Source organism: Pelodiscus sinensis, chromosome 24 (assembly GCF_049634645.1).
Source record: "Pelodiscus sinensis isolate JC-2024 chromosome 24, ASM4963464v1, whole genome shotgun sequence".
Classification (NCBI taxonomy): domain Eukaryota; kingdom Metazoa; phylum Chordata; order Testudines; family Trionychidae; genus Pelodiscus; species Pelodiscus sinensis.
Window position 1 is genome coordinate 4191450 of NC_134734.1, and position 18147 is coordinate 4209596.

The 18147-nt window shown below is 58.0% G+C and overlaps 1 protein-coding gene across 1 annotated transcript; it reads left to right on the top strand.

The window, feature by feature from the left end:
- Window positions 1-650: 650 nt before the first annotated feature.
- On the top strand, window positions 651-12380 carry LOC112545467 (B-cell receptor CD22-like). The gene is made up of 8 exons (XM_075908069.1): window positions 651-1327; window positions 1712-1984; window positions 2601-2864; window positions 3666-3917; window positions 8742-8993; window positions 9339-9482; window positions 11308-11354; window positions 12046-12380. The coding sequence occupies exons 3-8, from the start codon at window positions 2759-2761 to the stop codon at window positions 12223-12225; spliced, it is 981 nt and encodes a 326-aa protein (XP_075764184.1). The 5' UTR covers window positions 651-1327; window positions 1712-1984; window positions 2601-2758; the 3' UTR covers window positions 12226-12380.
- The last annotated feature ends 5767 nt before the right edge of the window (window positions 12381-18147 follow it).

Here is an 18147-nt window from a genome sequence, read left to right on the forward strand (position 1 = left end):
GGTGCCCAGAACTGGAGCATGACCCTCGGCCCAGGGCCCCTGGCTGGCTGGGTCGGCTCCTGCGTGACCATCCCCTGCTCCTTCTCCCATCCCCCGGGCTGGACCGTCAGGACCATGAGCTGGACACGGGACGGGAATCAAACCGTGTATCACTCGGACGGGACTCGCATCCACCCTGACTTCATGGGGCGCGTCCACTACCTGGGGGACCGGCTGAGGAACTGCTCCCTGCGGGTGGCCGGGCTGCGCCCCAGCGACCAGGGCACCTACCGCTTCTGGGCCCAAGCAGAGGGCCCAGGCAAGGAGAACAAGACCCGGAGCAGTGACCCCGGACAGCGGCTCAGTGTCTCCGGTAACCAGCTTCCGTCCAGCACCCAGAGCAGGGACCTTGGAGACCTCAGAGAGCAGAGCTTGTCCCCTCCAGTAGGGGCAGCACCGCCCCCTCACCTCACCCCCCTCCCCGCCCACACACACACGCTCTCTCTCCCATTCCCTCCCTCCCTCCATCCTAGTGTTTGGAGCTGGGAGTCAGGACTCTGGGATTCTCTCCCTAGCAAAGGGACAGTGGGGGGTACTGGTTAGAATAGGGGGGGCAGTGGGGCTAGTGGTTAGAGCGGGGGTAGTGCAGGGTACTGTGGGGTAGTGGTTGGAGTGGGAGCTAGTGGTTAGAGTGGGGGGCTAGTGTGGGCAGTGGTTAGAGCATGGAGCTATGTGGGGGAGTGAGAGTGGGAGCCGGGGCTAGTGGGTCAGGACTCCCAGGCTGTGCTGGCAGGCTGAGTATGGGACCTGTGCTGCAGACCTGCCGACACCAGCCCTCAGGCAGTGTAATGCGCAGACCTGGAGGGGGACAGGCTGAGGGGCGCTGAGACCCGACATGCAGTGCCCCCAGGTGGCTGCTCCCTGCCAGGCAGGCCCCACACTCCCCATCTCCCTGGCTCATTTTGCTGCTCCTCCATTCCCCATTCCCCACGGTCCCTCCATGCCCCGCTAGCTGAGCGCCCACCTGCCCCAGGATCCTCCTTCTCTCCTGGCAGCCAGGCCGCTGCCCCCGATCCCTCTCTCCCCACAGCCCATCCGTGCCAGCCCTCATTGGGGAACCAAACGGAACCAGGACCCGCCCTCGCCTGCTCCGTGGGGGTCGCCTGCCACCAGCGCCCCTCCTGGTACGGCCCAGAGAGCGCGGGGCCAAGCCCAGACCAGACCCCGGGCGACGACTGGGCAACCGAGCTGAGAATAAGCCCGTCCCGGCTGGGCCCTGGTGCGGTGCTGCGCTGCCGGGTGGATGGGACCCAGGATGCGTGTGACTCAGAGCCACCTCCGGGGACAGGTGAGCGCCGCTTCCAGACAGGCCTCTCCGAGTGGGGTGGGGAGCCAGGACACCTGGGCTCTGTGCCAGGCATGGGCAGAGCAGAGTGGACTAGTGGTTAGAGCAGAGGGTTGGGGGCTGGCTCTGGGTTCTACCCTCAGCTCAGGCAGGGGAAGGCGAGGTTAGAAGAGGGAGGCAAGATACTGGGTTCTTCCCTGGACACTGGGGTGGGGGGTAGTGGGGTCTAGTGCGTAGAGGGGTGGGGCTGGGAGCCAGGGCTCCTGAGTTCTGATCTCCCAAGAAGCTGCAACCGACTCCAGCAAATGCTCCTTCCCCTTGGGACAGGATTGGAGGGACCTGCCCCCTTGGCCTGGCCCGGCCCCACTGATGCTCTGTCCCCCCCAGGTGTCCCCAGCGTGGAGGTGTTGCAGCCGGCAGGGCGAGCGGTGCTGCGGGAAGGCGATGGGTTCACCCTGCACTGCCAGGCCCCTGCCCTGCAGCCCGGGACCCGGCACGTCTGGTCCCGCGGGGCCGTGTGGCTGCTGGGAGCTAGGCAAGAACTGCACGTGGATAATGCAACCGTGTCCGACGGAGGGAGCTACGCGTGCGGGGTCTGGGTCTCCGGCCCCGGCTGGGGGCAGCTGAGCCTCTCGGCGAGGGAGTCGGTCGAAGTTCAGCGTAAGCAGCCGGGGCTGGTGAGAGCCTCTGCCCCCTGCAACAGCCCCGATGTTCCCACATGGCCCTGGGTCCCCCCTGCTTTGCCCCACGCCTCTCGTCAGCCCCAGGCCTATATCCCCCTCCCCCCTGATTCGGACACCTGCAGCGCAACCAGCCTTTCTGGCCAGTCCTCGCCCCCATCTCCCTGCAGGCTGGGCCCACAGTGACACCTTCCATTGGTGAGCTGCCTGCCCTGGTGCCCCTGTCTTGCCCAAGCCACTGCTCCCCCCACCTGACACTGTGGCCCTATGACCCTCTGGGCAGGGCTCTGCCCCTCCATCTGCCTTGTATCCTCAGGCACGTCTAGGGCAGCCTCTGCCCCCCCGTCCTCTTTTGCAGTCCCAACCTCCTACTCACCTCTCCCAGACCTGCAGACCCACATGGGCAGAGATTGACGCTCCCAGACCTTTCTGGAGACCCCCTGTCTCTTAGCCCCATGCCCCCTGCATGCTCTGGCATCCTGGAGTGAACAGGGCCAGACCCTGCCTCTTATCCCCTGCCTGGATCCCTCCCACTCTGCGCTGGGCGCCCCCACTCCGTCTCTCTCCATTCACACCCGTGTCTCTGTCTCCCCCAGACGCCCCCCAAGGGGTCCGTGTTACGGCCGCGCCGGGCACCAGCCTGCGGGAAGGGGAGTTGGTGACACTAAGGTGCAATTACAGCAGCAGCCTCCCCACCCCCACCTCCTACGCCTGGTACCGGAATGGCAAGAAGCTGAAGGGAATCCGGCAGGAAATGCCACTGAGAAACATCATGGCAGAGCATGCTGGGGAATATTGGTGCAAGGTCGTCAACGAGATCGGCCAGTCACAGTCCCCCCCCATCAACATCACCGTGCAGTGTAAGTGCTGGGGGCCTGGGAGGAGACCTGTGGGAGGGGGAGGGCTGCTGTCAGCCACGGGCCCAGATCCCGCCCTCACCCCCTGTTTGGGTGCCCGCAGCACGGCCAGTCCCCACCCCAATCCCCCTGTTGGCTGGGCCCTCAGTGACAACTTCCATTGGTGACAGACCCGGCCAGATCCGGTCACAGCTGACGGTATCCACTCAGGGAAAATTGCTCAAAACCAGGGCTCCTCACAGCCCCAGACCGGAGACCTTCTCAAATAGGCCACAAACCAGTCGCACCGAGCGCTTCAGCTGCCAATCTGACCAGCAGGAAGCCTCACGAGCAAAACCCCTCGGACGTCCCAGCTCTCCCTGTGCCACAATCAGCCCCGGGCCTAACACAGGTGAGGGGTAACAGAACCCAATCCCACCTATCCCAAAGGGGTTCTTCCGGTCCCAAGAAACCAGCCACAGTTCCCAGTCAATTTAAACTCTGGATCTTACCCACAGAATCACGCTGGGCCGATCCTTTAGAATCTACAATCTAAAGGTTTATTAGCAAAAGAAAGAAAAGGTTGAGAGTAAAGTTAAGGAGAATACATCACATGCACCAATCAGCAAGTTCCTGATGCAGACTCTTAGCAGAGATGTCACAAACTACTGGCTTTAAAGTCTCTGGTGCACATACTGCCGACTACGCCAGTTCACCGGGGCCAGGCCCTGCCCCTCACCCCCTCTCTGCATCCTTCCCCTCTCTGGGCCCAGCCCCCCATGCTGTCTCTCTCTGATCACACTCGTGTCTCTGTCTCCCCCAAAGGGGTCCATGTTGTGGCCGTGCCGCGCACCATCCTGCGGGAAGGGGAGTCGGTGGCACTAAGGTGCGATCACAGTAGCATCCTCCCCGCCCCCATCTCCTACGCCTGGTATTGGAACGGCAAGAAGCTGGAGGGACCCCGGCAGGAATTGCTGCTGGAGAGCATCACAGCAGAGCAAGCTGGGGAATATCGGTGCCAGGTCACCAACGGGATCGGCCAGTCCCAGTCCCCCCCCATCACCATCACCGTGCAGTGTAAGTGCCGGGGGGCCCCGAGAGGAAATCTGCAGGCAGGGAAGGGTTGGAACTCTGCCCCCCGCAGGCCCAGCAGAGGATGGTCATCACGGAGGTCATGGGGGATACAGGGCCCCCCAGCACCAAGCTGGCAGCAGGGCTGGTGCGTGCCCGGGGCGCATGAGCAGGGTCAGCGGGAACCCAGCACAGCTTGATTTCCCCTCTTGGGTCCAGCCCTGGAGCTCCTCCGGGGGTACTGCTGGCAGGGTGAGGCAGAGACGCGCCAGGAGACGAGTCCGGGGAGAGGAATCTGCCGTAGGGGAGTGTCCCGGAGCGGCGTCTCTGGGCTGCACTGAGGGCAGATGAAGGGGTGATGATGATTAACTCTTCTGGGGGTCTGGGGCAAATGGATTTTGTGGGGTTCCCAAGGCTCCAGGGTGGAGTCAGAAGCAGGGGTGAAGTGAGGGCAGGGACTGTGTGTTGAGGCAGGGGGTGCAGTCTGGCAGTGATGGGGGCTCTGCCTGGGGTGGGGCTGAGAATGAGCGGTTTGGGGTGCAGGAGGTGGCTCCTATAAGGGGGTTGGAGAGTGGGAGGAAGCTCTTGGCTGGGCGGGGGTTGGAGGGCGGGGTCTGGGAGGGAGTTAGGTGCCAGAGGGAGCTCAGGGCTGGGCAGGGGTTGGGGTGCAGGGCTCATACCTGGGACAGTTCGGCTACGTCTACACTGGCCCCTTTTCCGGAAGGGGCATGTAAATTTCACCTATCGTAGTAGGGAAATCCGCGGGGGATTTAAATATCCCCCGCGGCATTTAAATAAAAATGTCCGCCGCTTTTTTCCGGCTTTTAAAAAAGCCGGAAAAGAGCGTCTACACTGGCCCCGATCCTCCGGAAAAAGCGCTACTTTGAAGTAGGAATAAGAGCCTCCGGAAAAGGGGCCAGTGTAGACGAGCCCTTCATGTTTGGAGGGAGCAGGTGGCTCCATGCATTCTACAGCCCCCGTCCACTCCCACGCTGCATCGCCTGGCCAATGGGAGCGGCGGGGCGGAGCCTGCAGGTGAGGGCAACGTGGGGCCTGTTTCCTGGTGCTTGGCTCCAGCCCAGGTGGGTGGCAGCAGCGCCCGGAGCCCCCGCAGGCCGGAGAACGCGCCGGGGTTCAGTGGCTGCAGCCCAGGGCCCCGGGCTAAGGGCTCCTGCAATGAGACCAGCACTCTGGGCTCTCCGGAGAGCTTTATGCGGGGACCCCCTGAGCCGGGTGCTGAGCCACAGCCCCTAAAGCCCCTGGCTTAGCCCGGCCCGACCTGGGCTACTGCAGAGACCAGGGCATTGACCCTGGGCCTGGCGGCCTCGCTCAGGGCGTCCGGAAGGGCGTGAACAGCTACACGGCAGGAATGGGGAAACTTTTTGGGCCAAGGGCCATTGACGCACAGAAAAATCAGTTGGGGGCCACGGTCACGCACTAGGGAGAAGCACCAAAAACCCAACCAAACGCTCGCTGAGGTGGCCCCGACCGAGAAGGGGAAAGACACCCCCACACATTGCCCTCGCACACCAGAGCCTTGTGTGTGGGGGGGAGGCCAGGATAGCAGGTTTTGTGTGCTCCAGCCCCACGTGGGGCAGTGGGGAGACAGGAGAGCCAGTGTGGGCCAGCTACAGGCAAGGCGGGAGCCACATCTGGCTCCCGGGTTTTAGGTTCCCTACTCCTGGGTCACAGCACGGACCAGCGACACAGTGACCGGCCTGGGGGCCGTGTCTCCCTGAGCGCAGGCTGGTAGCGGCTGGCTGCTGCCCGGGAGCAGCACTGGCTGCTGAGAGCAGGTCCGGGTGAATCGGCCCCCTACATGGGGAGCAAATCTTTGGTCCTGGGTGCCTCAGGCTTGGGGCTGAAATATTTCGCTGTTTTGCCCAAAGCCCCCGAAGCCTCAACAGCACAGGGACAAAATTGCAGACAAGATGGAGATTGCCACATGGCATTTATATCTCTCCTAGATATAGTGACCTATCCCTGTGTCCCGTGTCAGCGGCCATTAGATACTGGCTGGTTTGCAGGTCCCAAACACATTCCTCAGGTGTGTGTTGGGCAGCTTGAGAGCCATTGTCCCTGGACCTGTGCTAATTAGCATCGTCATTAACTGGATATTCCAGGCCCATTGTTCTCTCTCTGAGACATAGAACATTCCCAGTATAAGCACAGAGTCCACACTGATAACTCCACATACAGATACCACACAGATCCCTGAGTAGCACACATAGAATCAGTAGAACAGAAGCTTTCATTGGACACCTCACATGGCCCCCTTTGTACAGATTTTGGGGCAAACACCCCCCTGGGGGTACAACAGTTAATAGGGAGTTTGGAGAGGGAGTTCTCCAGGTAAAAGAGGAGTAAATAGGGGGACCCTTGTGGTAAGTGGCTGTCTGGAGTGTGTGTTTGTGTGTGGGGGAAGGGAGGGTTATTTGCTGTGTGATGAGCTTTTGTTTGTTTGTTTGAAGGAGCTTCTAAAAGATTTGAAATCTAGAAGCCTCTGTTAATTGGCTGAGCCTGGCAGGAGGAGGGGCTACCAGGGCTTTATAAGCCTGTGAGTCAGCAACCAGGAGCAGCTAACAGGGAGTTTGAAGAGGGAGGTTAGAGGGCACTAATGACTTATGACCTTCTTTAAATATAACTTTTATAATAATCTATATTCCAGACATGTAATAAGAAGCCCAGTTTATACTTAAACTTATTCATAAGAAAAATGGAGACAGAAGCCCAGCAGCAGAGTGGGGGCTATCCTGTTTATTGCGTCGAGTGTAACATGTATGATTACCTGCCCTGTGGGTGGGTGGCGTATGTGTGCACCCATTGCAAGTGGACTTTTGTTGACAAAACTATACCTGCGTCCACACTGCCTTTGAGTTATGTCGACATAACGTCGACAAAACTCAGCAGTTTTGTCGACGTATGTAAACCTCATTCTACGAGGAATAACGCCTTTTGTCGACAGAGTTCTGTCGATAGAAGGCATTATTGCATCTACACTGTCCTTTGCGTCCACACTGTTATGTCGACAAAGCGGCTTGCTTTGTCGACAGAACTGGATGTAGTCCAGATGCTCTTTGTCGACAGAAGTTTCGTCGACAGTATCTGTCGACAAAACTTCTGTCAACAAAACCCTGTAGTCTAGACGTACCCTTAGAGTTCTTTGAAGGGGTTAACAAACATGCAGACAAGGGGGATCCAGTAGATATAGTATACTTACATTTTCAGAAAGCCTTTGACAAGGTCTCTCACCAAAGGCTCTTGTGTAAATTACATGGCCATGGGATAAGAGGGAAGGTCCTTTCTTGGATTGAGAACTGGTTAAAAGACAGGAAACAAAGTGTAGGAATAAATGATAAATTTTTAGAATAGAGAGGGGTAACTAGCGGTGTCCCCCAAGGGTCAGTCCTGGACACCCCAGCTCTCCCTGTGCCACAATGAGCCCTGGGCTTTTAACACAGATGAGGGGTTGTAGAACCCAATCTCACCTACCCCAAAGGGGTTCTTCCGGTCCCAAGAAACCAGCCAAAGATTCCCAGTCAATTTATACTCTGGATCTTACCCACAAGAGGACGCTGGGCCAATCCTTTTAGAATCTAAAATCTAACGGTTTATTAGCAAAAGAAAGAAAAGGTTGAGAGTAAAGTTAAGGAGAATACATCACATGCACCAATCAGCAAGTTCCTGATGCAGACTCTTAGCAGAGATGTTAGAACTGATGGCTTTAAAGTCTCTGGTGCACATCCCCTGTCAGGACTGGTCCACAGTCCTTCCCAACGCGCTGTCCCTCGCAAGGCTGCATCTGGGATCAGTAGCAAAATTGCAGACAAGGTGGAGATTGCCACATGGCATTTATATCTCTCTCCTAGCAGTCACATGGTCAAGTGACCTATCCCTGTGTCCCGTGTCAGCGGCCATTAGATACTGGCTGGTTTGCAGGTCCCAAACACATTCCTCAGGTGTGTGTTGGGCACCTTGAGAGCCATTGACCCTGGACCTGTGCTAATTAGCATAATCATTAACTGGACATTCCAGGCCCACTGCTCTGTCTCAGGCAGAGAACACTCACGGTATGAGCACAGAGTCCACACTGATAACTCCACATACAGATATCACACAGGTACATAACTAGCACCAGGAGTGACCCCTAACCCCCGCCTGCATGGCTGTCAATGGACTGACATCATCATCGGGTGCCTCGGGTGGTGGCACCTTAGGCAGCGGCTGAGTCCGCCTATAGCCACGGGCTGCCCCTGACTAGCACACATAGAGTCAGTAGAACAGAGGCTTTCATTGGACACCTCACATGGCCCCCTTTGTACGGACTTTGGGGCAAACACCCCCTTGGGGGTACAGCAGTGATCTGGCTGCTCCCTTTAAAATCCAGTAATGTGACGCCATCAGTGAGCCCCCATCTCCGCCCCCCACGCCTGCCCTGGGCCCCCAGCCCTGCCCAGGCCGCAGCCCATCTGCTGCCTGCCCTGACCCCTATTACCCACTGGGCCAGGTGCAGCCCTTCCACCAGCCTTCTGTCCCTGGACACTTCTGGGGCAGCTTCTACCCCCTCCCCTGCTCAGAGCCCCAATTAAGTACCTCCCGCACACACATATTGTCCAGGGACTGTGTCTTCCTTCCCTTGGCCTTCCAGACTTTTACGGGGGGATCTCTTCCCCTTAGCCTGTTCCTCTCCTTCCTGCTCTGGCCCCCTGGAGCCACTGGGGCCAGGCCCTGCCCCTCACCCCCTGTCTGCATCTTTCCCCCCTCTCGATGGGCCCGGCCCCCCCATGCTGTCTCTCTCTGATCACACTCGCGTCTCGCTCTCCCCCAAAGGGGTCCGTGTTGTGGCCGCGCCGCGCACTGCCCTGCAAGATGGGGACTCGGTGATACTAAGGTGCGATCACAGTAGCAGCCTCCCCGCCCCCATCTCCTACGCCTGGTATTGGAACGGCAAGAAGCTGGAGGGATCCCGGCAGGAATTGCTGCTGAAGAGCATCACAGCAGAGCAAGCTGGGGAATATCGGTGCCAGGTCGCCAACGGGATCGGCCAGTCCCAGTCCCCCCCCATCACCATCACCGTGCAGTGTAAGTGCCGGGGGGCCCCGAGAGGAAATCTGCAGGCAGGGGAGGGTTGGAACTCTGCCCCCCGCAGGCCCAGCAGAGGATGGTCATCACGGAGGTCATGGGGGATACAGGGCCCCCCAGCACCAAGCTGGCAGCAGGGCTGGTGCGTGCCCGGGGCGCATGAGCAGGGTCAGCGGGAACCCAGCACAGCTTGATTTCCCCTCTTGGGTCCAGCCCTGGAGCTCCTCCGGGGGCACTGCTGGCAGGGTGAGGCAGAGACGCGCCAGGAGACGAGTCCGGGGAGGGGAACCTGCTGTAGGGGAGTGTCCCGGAGCGGCGATGACCCCAGCCCCTGTTGTCCCTCAGGCGGTGGCGAGTGCCAGTGTCTGAGCCCCGGCCTCATGGCCTGCATCGTGCTCACTGTCCTCCTCCTCCTCCTCGTCAACGTGGGGGCTTGCTACCTGCTCCAGAGAGGCCGGCGCCGGAGGGGAGCCGAGGCGGCTGCAGGAGGTAAGAGCGGGGCTGGGTGGGTGGGAACAGGGATGGAGCTGGGCAGGGGACTGGTGATGGGGGGGAGACAGATGAGGGGGTTTAGGGAGGGGGGCTGGTGTCTGGGGGGGCTGGTGGAAGACACGGGGAGATGTGGGGGTTAGTGGGAGACACTTGGGGAACAGGCAGGGATGGTGACCAGTGAATTGGGGGAGACATTGTCAGTGATTTGAGGGGTGTGGAGGCTGGTGCTTTGGGGACTGGTGGTTTGGAGCAGTCGGGGGGTTGGAGGAGATGGGGGTTGGGTTGCTGGTTTGGGGAGCTGGGGGAGACACTTGGGGGATACAAGGGGTACAGTCAGTGATTTGGGGCAATTGGGGGGTTGGGAGGGACACGGGGTATTCAGGGGCTGGGGCTGGTGGTTTGGGGCAATGGGGGTGTGGGGGGCCTTTGGGGAGCTGGGGGCCTGGGGCAGTCAGTGGTTTAGGTCACTGGGCTGTGATGTTTCATTCGCCTGCTGTGTCCCATGTGACCCTGGCCAGGGCAGTGGGATGGGCCGTGGAGACCGACAGCTCAGCTGGATCAGGGGATGGAGGATTGACCGAGCCGCAGAGACCGGAGGCAGGTGGCGGAGCGTGGGCCCTGCAGGCTCTCTGGCAGGGGATGCAGAGGTCCCCGCGGGCTGCCAGACAGAGCCGTCGGGACTAGGGATGTAATATTGTCATTGATTAACCGATAAGCAAAAGCTCACAGGTCCAGGGCCTACCCCTGCTGTGGCACTGCATTTAATGTGCATTAGGAGCTAGGCAGGTAGGCAGCCTGGGTAGGCAGGTAGGCAGCCCACCTAGTGCCAGATCCGGGAGCTCAGCCCTCCCCTGGACAGGAGCTGCTGCCCCCCACATTGCTGCAGGGCAACAGGCAGCTGGTCTGTGAGGGGAGCTGGTTTTTAAACTGGCTCTCCTTGTAGACCACCTCCCACCTGGCCCCCTGCACTGCTGCTTCTGATACAGAGGCAGCAGCGCTGAGTGGCAGGGGGAGGGGGGCAGAGCACACCGGCTGCCGGCCCCGCCCCTGGGTACTATAGAGTACTCGACTAACCAGTAACATAGAATCATAGAACATAGAATAGAACCACAGAGCTGGAAGAGACCTCAGGAGTCATCAAGTCCAGCCCCCTGCCCAAGGCAGGACCAACCCCAACTAAATCAACCAAGCCAGGATTAACAATTCCTGAGGTTAATCAATGGTGCTCTGGGCAGTCCTGCACCGGGTAAAAGGGGGAGCCCTGGTGGGAATGGCACTTCCCCAGGGGGACTCCAGCAGGCCAGATGCAGGGATCACTTCGGAGCTGGAGACGTGGCGATGGCTGGGGCTTCGCGGGGAGAAGGGCCCCGGCTCCTGCGCTTGTCTCTGTGTCACTGGCCTGCGCTCCGGGAGCTCCTCCGGTGTGGGGGCCCCTCACTGGCAGCCCTGTTAAAGGAAAGGGGCAGGTGGGGGGGAGGGCTGGGGAAGACACTTGGGGTTTGGGGGTAGGTGGTTTGGGGGCTTGGAGGAGACACTTGGAGTTTGGGGGCAGGTGGTTTGGGGGACTGAGGGGAGACACTTGGAGTTTGGGGGCAGGTGGTTTGGGGGACTGAGGGGAGACACTTGGGGTTTGGGGGCAGGTGGTTTGGGGGCTGAGGGGAGACACTTGGGGTTTGGGGGCAGGTGGTTTGGGGGCTGAGGGGAGACACTTGGGGTTTGGGGGCAGGTGGTTTGGGGGGTTGGGGGAGACACTTGGGAGACTCATGGGGCAGGTGGTTTGGGGGCCCAGATCTAATGACAGAAACAAATTTCCCTTTCCCAGGAGGCGTTGAGCTTTCCTGCAGGCCCATCATAGATTCTCCCTACGAGGTGAGCACGGGGTCTGTTACCCCCCCGACTCCACCGCCCCCTGCTGGCTGGTGTGTGTGCAGCTGCAGCCTCCCCACCCCACAGTGCAAATACCTGCTCCCTGCTGGCTGGAACTGGTGCTGAGGATGTATCATACCCGTCCTCCTACCGGTTCAGGGACCTTCCCCGTCCAGCAAGCACCCGTACCTGGCAGAGCCCACCCCACTGGGATGGTGCCCGCTAAGGTGTGCGCCTGCGCAGCCACGCACAAAAAAATCTTCCCCCGCCACCTCCTCTGGAGAGCAGCAGCACTCGCACGGCAGGTGGCGGCTCCAGCGGGCAGGGTCAGATGACATGGTGCGGTGAGGGAGCTGCTGAGGCGGGGCCGAGACCTGCCACATGGTGGGGGAGCTGCTCTGGTGGCCGGGGCTGCCACGTGGCAGGGGGACTGGGGCCTGTTCTGGCAGCTGGGGCTGGGAACAGAACCTGCTGCATTGGAGGGAGGTGGGGAGGGCAGGGTCTGCTCCAGCACCCAGGAACGGGCCCTGCCACTTGCTAGGGAGGGTGGGCTCTGGGTGCCATGGTGGCGCATCCAGACCAGCACCCACGGCCTCAGTACTGGGGCACAAGCCAAAACTCACTGCGCTCATGGCTGGGAAATCCTAGGACACCGCCCACTGGCCCTGCCTCACAGGTTGTCTGGGCCCTATAGGAACTCCAAGGACCGACGGAGGATCTGTACAGCCAGTTGGACTCTCCCAGTGCCGGTTCCCGCAGTGCTCTGCCGCTCCCCCAGCTGCCAGGAACCCCTCAGCACGGCCAGGACCTTAAACCCAAAGAGGGAACATCGCTCAGTGGGGCTGCACCACCAGCTGGGGTCAACGGGCCGTAGCTCCATTGGAGTCAATGGGGCTGAGCTGGGGTCTTGTCGTGTGGTTCGGCTTTTGGATACAAGAGGAACCAATAAAAACACCTCCAATAAATTCTCGTTAACTTTATGATGCACAGAATAGTAAAGGAAAGCAATGCAAAGTACACGAGATAGCACCTTCACCTAGGACGGTACACAAGATGCTTGATTTTAAGGATAGGGATATACATGTATTTATTTCTGTAAATCACACACAGTTTCACTGCTAAGACCTTATGATTGTCCGATGATTGTCAGACGGGAGGTCGTGGCCCCGTTGTTTCCCCACATGCAGAGGTGTCCACAACACATCAGTTGGTAGGAACAGGCACATCTTTTAGTTGCAGGGAGTAAGGTCGCGGGGACTCCTTACCCAGTCCCTCCCGCCGATTATCTTTTCTACTCCTGCTTTTATAGCCATAGCAAGACTTGGTCGTTCTAGTAAAATCTACCAGTTAATTATGTATGCGTATGCCCCTCTTTGGACACATCCTGCTAGTCAAACTCTACTTAATTGATCGTTCTACGGCTGCATCGGTGATTTTTGCTGATTAGAATTGTTCTGTACCAGTACCGGCTTACTCCCAGGCAGCATCTTGACCGGCATGATTTTGCGGAAATACTTTTAACAGAAAATTTTTTCCGTTAAAGTATTTCCGCAAAAGAGCGTCTAGATTGGCACGGATGCTTTTGCGCAAAAGCATCCGTGGCCAGTCTAGACGTGATTTTGCGCAAGAAAGCTCCGGCGGCCATTTTCGCCATTGGAGCTTTCTTACGCAAAAAATTCCTTCCCTGTCTACACTGGCCCTCTTGTGCAAGTATTCTTGCACAAGAGGGCTTATCCCTGAGCGGGAGCATCATAGTATTTGCACAAGCAATGATTTTGTACAGTACAAAGTCAGTGCTCTTGCGCAAATTTAAGCGGCCAGTGTAGACAGCTGGCAAGTTTTTGTGCAAAAGTGGCCACTTTTGCGCAAAATCTTGCCAGTCTAGACACACCCCCAGTGCTCTTGGCGTAGGTTCACTAGACCAATACTCTCTATGCACTATTGTTGAAAGCATGGGTGGCCAACCTGCAGCTCATGAGCCGCATGCAGCTCTTCCCCCCCAAAAGTGTGGCTCATGAAGCTACTCCTGCACCTTCCCCTGACCCCCACCCCCAGCTCCCCTGTGCTCACCAGGGTGGATTCAAAATATCACCCAGGATGGTGGCCATTGATGGAAGCCTGATATGGCCAAAAAGCCTAAGCTGGTTTCCTTGCTTGACAATTCTGGTGCGGTTCTTTGCATTTTTTTCACCTCTGTTTTGTCTCTGTTAACTGGGTTGGCCACCCGGGTTTAAAGCACTCCTGACTCTCAAAGCTCTCCCCTCCTTGGCCTGGCCTACGTAACACTAGGCTTGGATCAGGCCTGGCTTGCTTTGTTAGAAGCTGCACGTTGGTCAAGGCAGCCATCGTTAGTCCGGCCAGCGCAGAGCTGGACAACACAGACATTCTTATTCTGGTCAAGACGGGGTTGTCAGGCTCCCCTACAGCCAATGAGCCGTAGCTCCGCTGGGGTCAATCAGCCAACAGCCCCCCCCCCCCCCCCCGCTGGCGACTGGGAATAAAATGCGAGCGCTGGGTATTTTTTTTCTAAAAGCCCTTTATACAAAGCAGTCGCAGTTCCTAGCCCAAACACTTGTGCGCACTTGGCCCTAGGGGTGCGCGTGATCACGGGGAGCTCAGCCAGGCTCAGTTTGAATTGTCCCTCTGCCTGTTAGAACAGTCCACATCAGCGACAGGGGCCAGCAAGATCCCTGGGGTGCAGGGTCCCCGTGCCAGAGACACAGTGTAGAAGAGGGTGTTAAGAGCAGCGATCACACCACCCCCAGCATGTGCTGTCTGCCCCCATGGGCAGAAGTAGGGATGAGTGGTTAGAGCAAGGGACTGGCAGCCAGGACTCCTGGGTTCTCTCTCCGGATCTCGGAAGAGATGGGTGCCCAGTGGGGGAGGGCTCAGAGCCAGGACTCCTGGGTTCCATCCCTGGGGAGAAGTGAAGTCTCTTTGTTAAAGCAGGAGGGGAAGGAGAGCCAGGACTCCTGGCTTCTACCGTGGTTTGGGAAGGGAGTGGAGTCTAGTGGTTAGAGCAGGACTCCCGGGTTTCTACCCTAGCTTGGGGAGGGGAGTGGGGTAGGACTGAGAATCAGGTCTGCAGTGTTTTATTCCCCGTGCTGGGAGGGGAGACTAGTGGTTAGTACGGGGGGCTTTGTCCTGCTCCTATCACACTGTGCTTCACTCCCCAGTTCTGTGGAGGGGTGTCTGTGGTGCGGTGCTGTAAACACCCCATCCAGCTTTCCTGATCCTGCTGCTGCAGGAGATCTGCTGATGCCACGGCTGGGCCAGGCCAGGCACAGAGAGGGGCCAATAGACTGAATCGGGGGCAGCCCTGTGAGGGGGGCTCAGATCTGCCTGTGAAACCAGGGCCCCCAGTTTCTTGCTTCCTCATCTCACTCCCCTGAAGCCAGGGGCTGAATTTAGAATGCAGCGGATTCCCCCTCTGGCCATATTTCCCGGGGGTGGACAGGGTGACAGCCACCGGGGCAAACCCCAGCCCAAGGGTCCACGCTGTCCTGGGAACAGCCCCAGCCCAGCGGGGCCAAGGGACCTGTTGCTCAGCCACTCGCTGTGACCCTTTCTGTGCCCACGTGGGCCAGAGACGCTGGGCCAGAGACGGGCCCCTCTGTATGGACAGGGCTGAGGCTCCAGGTGGGCTGGTCTGGTCCACCCAGCCCCTCTACCCGGGCACCCTCGCTTCCTACAGGCTGTGCCCTTGGCCAGTCACACGTCTGGACTGGGCTATCCTGAGCAATTAGTGACCTTCCTATTGCGCTGGGGCACAGCGCCCCCTATGCCAGGCTTGTGTACCTGGGCCAGCCCTGCCTACCAGGGAAGGGCCCCCAGTCCCCTGCAGCACAGCGCCCCTGTGCCTTGCTGAGGCATTGGGGCCCAATCAATAGACCTCTGCTCCTGGAGAGATGCAATCTTTCCCAGGCACTTTGGGATGATGTGCTGCAGGGGGAAGGGTGGGATCACTAGGGGGCATTGCAGGCTGGGTGGGGTGCAGGTACCAGAGGGTGCTGTACTGTAGAAGTGGCACAGAGGCACAAGGGGGCGCTGTACTGCAGCGGTGGTGGTACCAGGGGGCGCTGTGCTGCAGGAGCAGGGTGGAGGCACCAGGGGGCACTGGACTGCAGGAGCAGGGTGGAGGCACCAGGGGGCGCTGTGCTGCAGGAGCAGGGTGGAGGCTCCAGGGGGCACTGGACTGCAGGAGCAGGGTGGAGGCACCAGGGGGCGCTGTGCTGCAGGAGCAGGGTGGAGGCACGAATAACTGGAGTGAGAATGGACAGCAGCTGCACCAGGAGCCGGAGCACAGGCTGAAGGTGAAGCCAAGGGGGACGAGCATTCGGGTTCCTATCTCTGCCAGGCTGCCAATGAAATACGCACAGTCCCATCCCCAGCGCTGCAGATACAAGTCCAGTGTGAGTGTGGGGACTGGGGCCAGATGGGAAGACAAGGTCTGTGGAACTGCCCGAGACTAGATACCCAAACTGAGTGCAGGGAGGGCGGTGGTATCATTTTTTAAAGTGGAGCATTAGTCTAGCTCCTAGACACTTGTAATGTTGTCTTCAATGTCTGTCTTTTCCATTGTGTGGCGCCTTAGTTATTTCACCTCCTCTGAAGTTAAAGGAAAAACTCCATTATCACAGGGCCTTTGACACATTGGGAAGTACCAATTCTAGGTAGCAGAAGCAATGTGCTGACTCACTCACACCGAAGAGGACTGACCCAGGCTAACTCTACACTGCAGAGTTTTTGCACAAAAACTCGCGGCGCGCCCACACCTCAAGCGTGTTTTTGCGCAAGACAATTTACAGTGAATCGACAGAACAGAGGGTTTTTTGTGGTAGAGGTATTCTTCTTTTTATGAGGAATAACTCCTTTTTGCGCAAGAGTTATTGCCCAAAACAGTGTGTGTGGATGGGCAATGGGGGGGTTTCACGCAAAAAGGCTACGTCTACACTGGCCCCTTTTCCGAAAGGGGCATGCTAATTTCACAGGTCGTAATAGGGAAATCCGCGGGGGATATAATGCCTGCCGCTTTTTTCCGGCTTTTAGAAAAGCCGGAAAAGAACGTCTACACTGGCCCCGATCCTCTGGAAAAAAGCCCTTTTCCGGAGGATCTCTTATTCCTACTTTGAAGTACAAAAAACTTTGAAGTAGGAATAAGAGATCCTCCGGAAAAGGGCTTTTTTCCGGAGGATCGGGGCCAGTGTAGACGTTCTTTTCCGGCTTTTCTAAAAGCCGGAAAAAAGCGGCGGACATTTTTATTTAAATGCCGCAGGGGATATTTAAATCCCCCGCGGATTTCCCTATTACGACCTGTGAAATTAGCATGCCTCTTTCGGAAAAGGGGCCAGTGTAGACGAGCCCTTTAAACAGCCTATCGAAATAAGCACAGGTGCCCTGGTGGCCATTCTGTGCAGAGTAATCAGAGCTTTCTTTCTAGAGAGTGTTCATGCAGACTGGATGCTCTCTTGAGCAAAAGCACATTGCTTTTCCGATGCACTTTTGCAGCATGGACGTGCTCTTGCACAAGAAGTTTTTGTGAAAGATCAAAAAGCTTCTTGCACAAGAAGGCTGCGGTGTACACACACACACACACAGTGTCGGTGAGGTCACTGTTGAGGTGAAATGTCCCAGATTTTGCTTAAGAAAAAGCTACAAACCAAAAAGCTCCTCCCTCCCCCAATTTTGGGCAGTTTTGCACAGAAGGGTAATTCATTTCACTGGACAATTGGTTTGGTTTGGTTTGGTTTGGGTTTGGGTTGTGGGGTGAGGAGGGGGTGAGTCACTGGAAATCCAAACATCAGGCCCCAAAGTATATTCAGGGGCTTGAACTTTTTCTGAGCCCAGAAAATGCTTCCTCCTCCCACCCCTTCCCCACCTCTGTGGAGTTTTCCTTGAATATGCAAATGATTCTGATGTGACCTTCCAAAACTTCGTGAGATAAATCATGCCCAAATCAGGCAGGGCTGACACTGCCTGTTTCCCTGCTGTACCTCTAGGATCTATACCCTCCATCTGGAGGGGCATTGGTGGGAGAGTGGGACCTGGTATGTGCCTGGGCATCCAGGGGTCTGTGCCCGGGTGGGGGTGCTCTCCCCCTCCTGCCTCAGAGAGCCGATTGGTGGGCTGCAGGGCCTCAGAGCAGACGGGCTACGAATTAATTCCCCTTAGAGGTGAGCAACGGGCTCAGGCTGTCTGCAGACTCAGGCGTGTTGCTGTGTTGGTCACACTCAGGGCAGCTGGCTCCTCTCCCAGCAATGTGACTCTTTTTAAAGAAAAAAATCTGTATTTTCTGCAGCTTTGAGCCCAGCCAGCGTCTGCTCCATTCACTCCAATGGAGCTACGGCCCATTCACCCAGTTGGGAACAGGCCCCATTGACTCCAATGGATTCACAGCCCTGTGAGTCAGCTGGGATCCCCTCTATTCACTCCAATGGGGCTACGGTGGATTGATCCCAGCTGGGATTGCCTCCGACTGCAAGAATATGCCCGTGGATTGCAGAAGTCCAATCAAGGGCTCATTCATTTACCTGCCCAGTGTCTGACTTTTATTTCAGTTCTCAATTATTTTAATTGGGGGACGGGGGACGGGACTGAGAGCATTTCAAAGGTGACGCTTCCAAGCTGGGCTCAACCTGTTTCCCAGTGAGCCCAGCTGCCATCAGAGGGGCCTTTGGGATCTAAGGACGCCTGGTGACAGACACTCCTGTCCTGTGTCCTGCCTGAGGCACCCCCCCCCCCCCCTAGTTCTTCCTGTTAGCAAAACTCCTACTCTGGCTCAAGACATTCCCAGCAA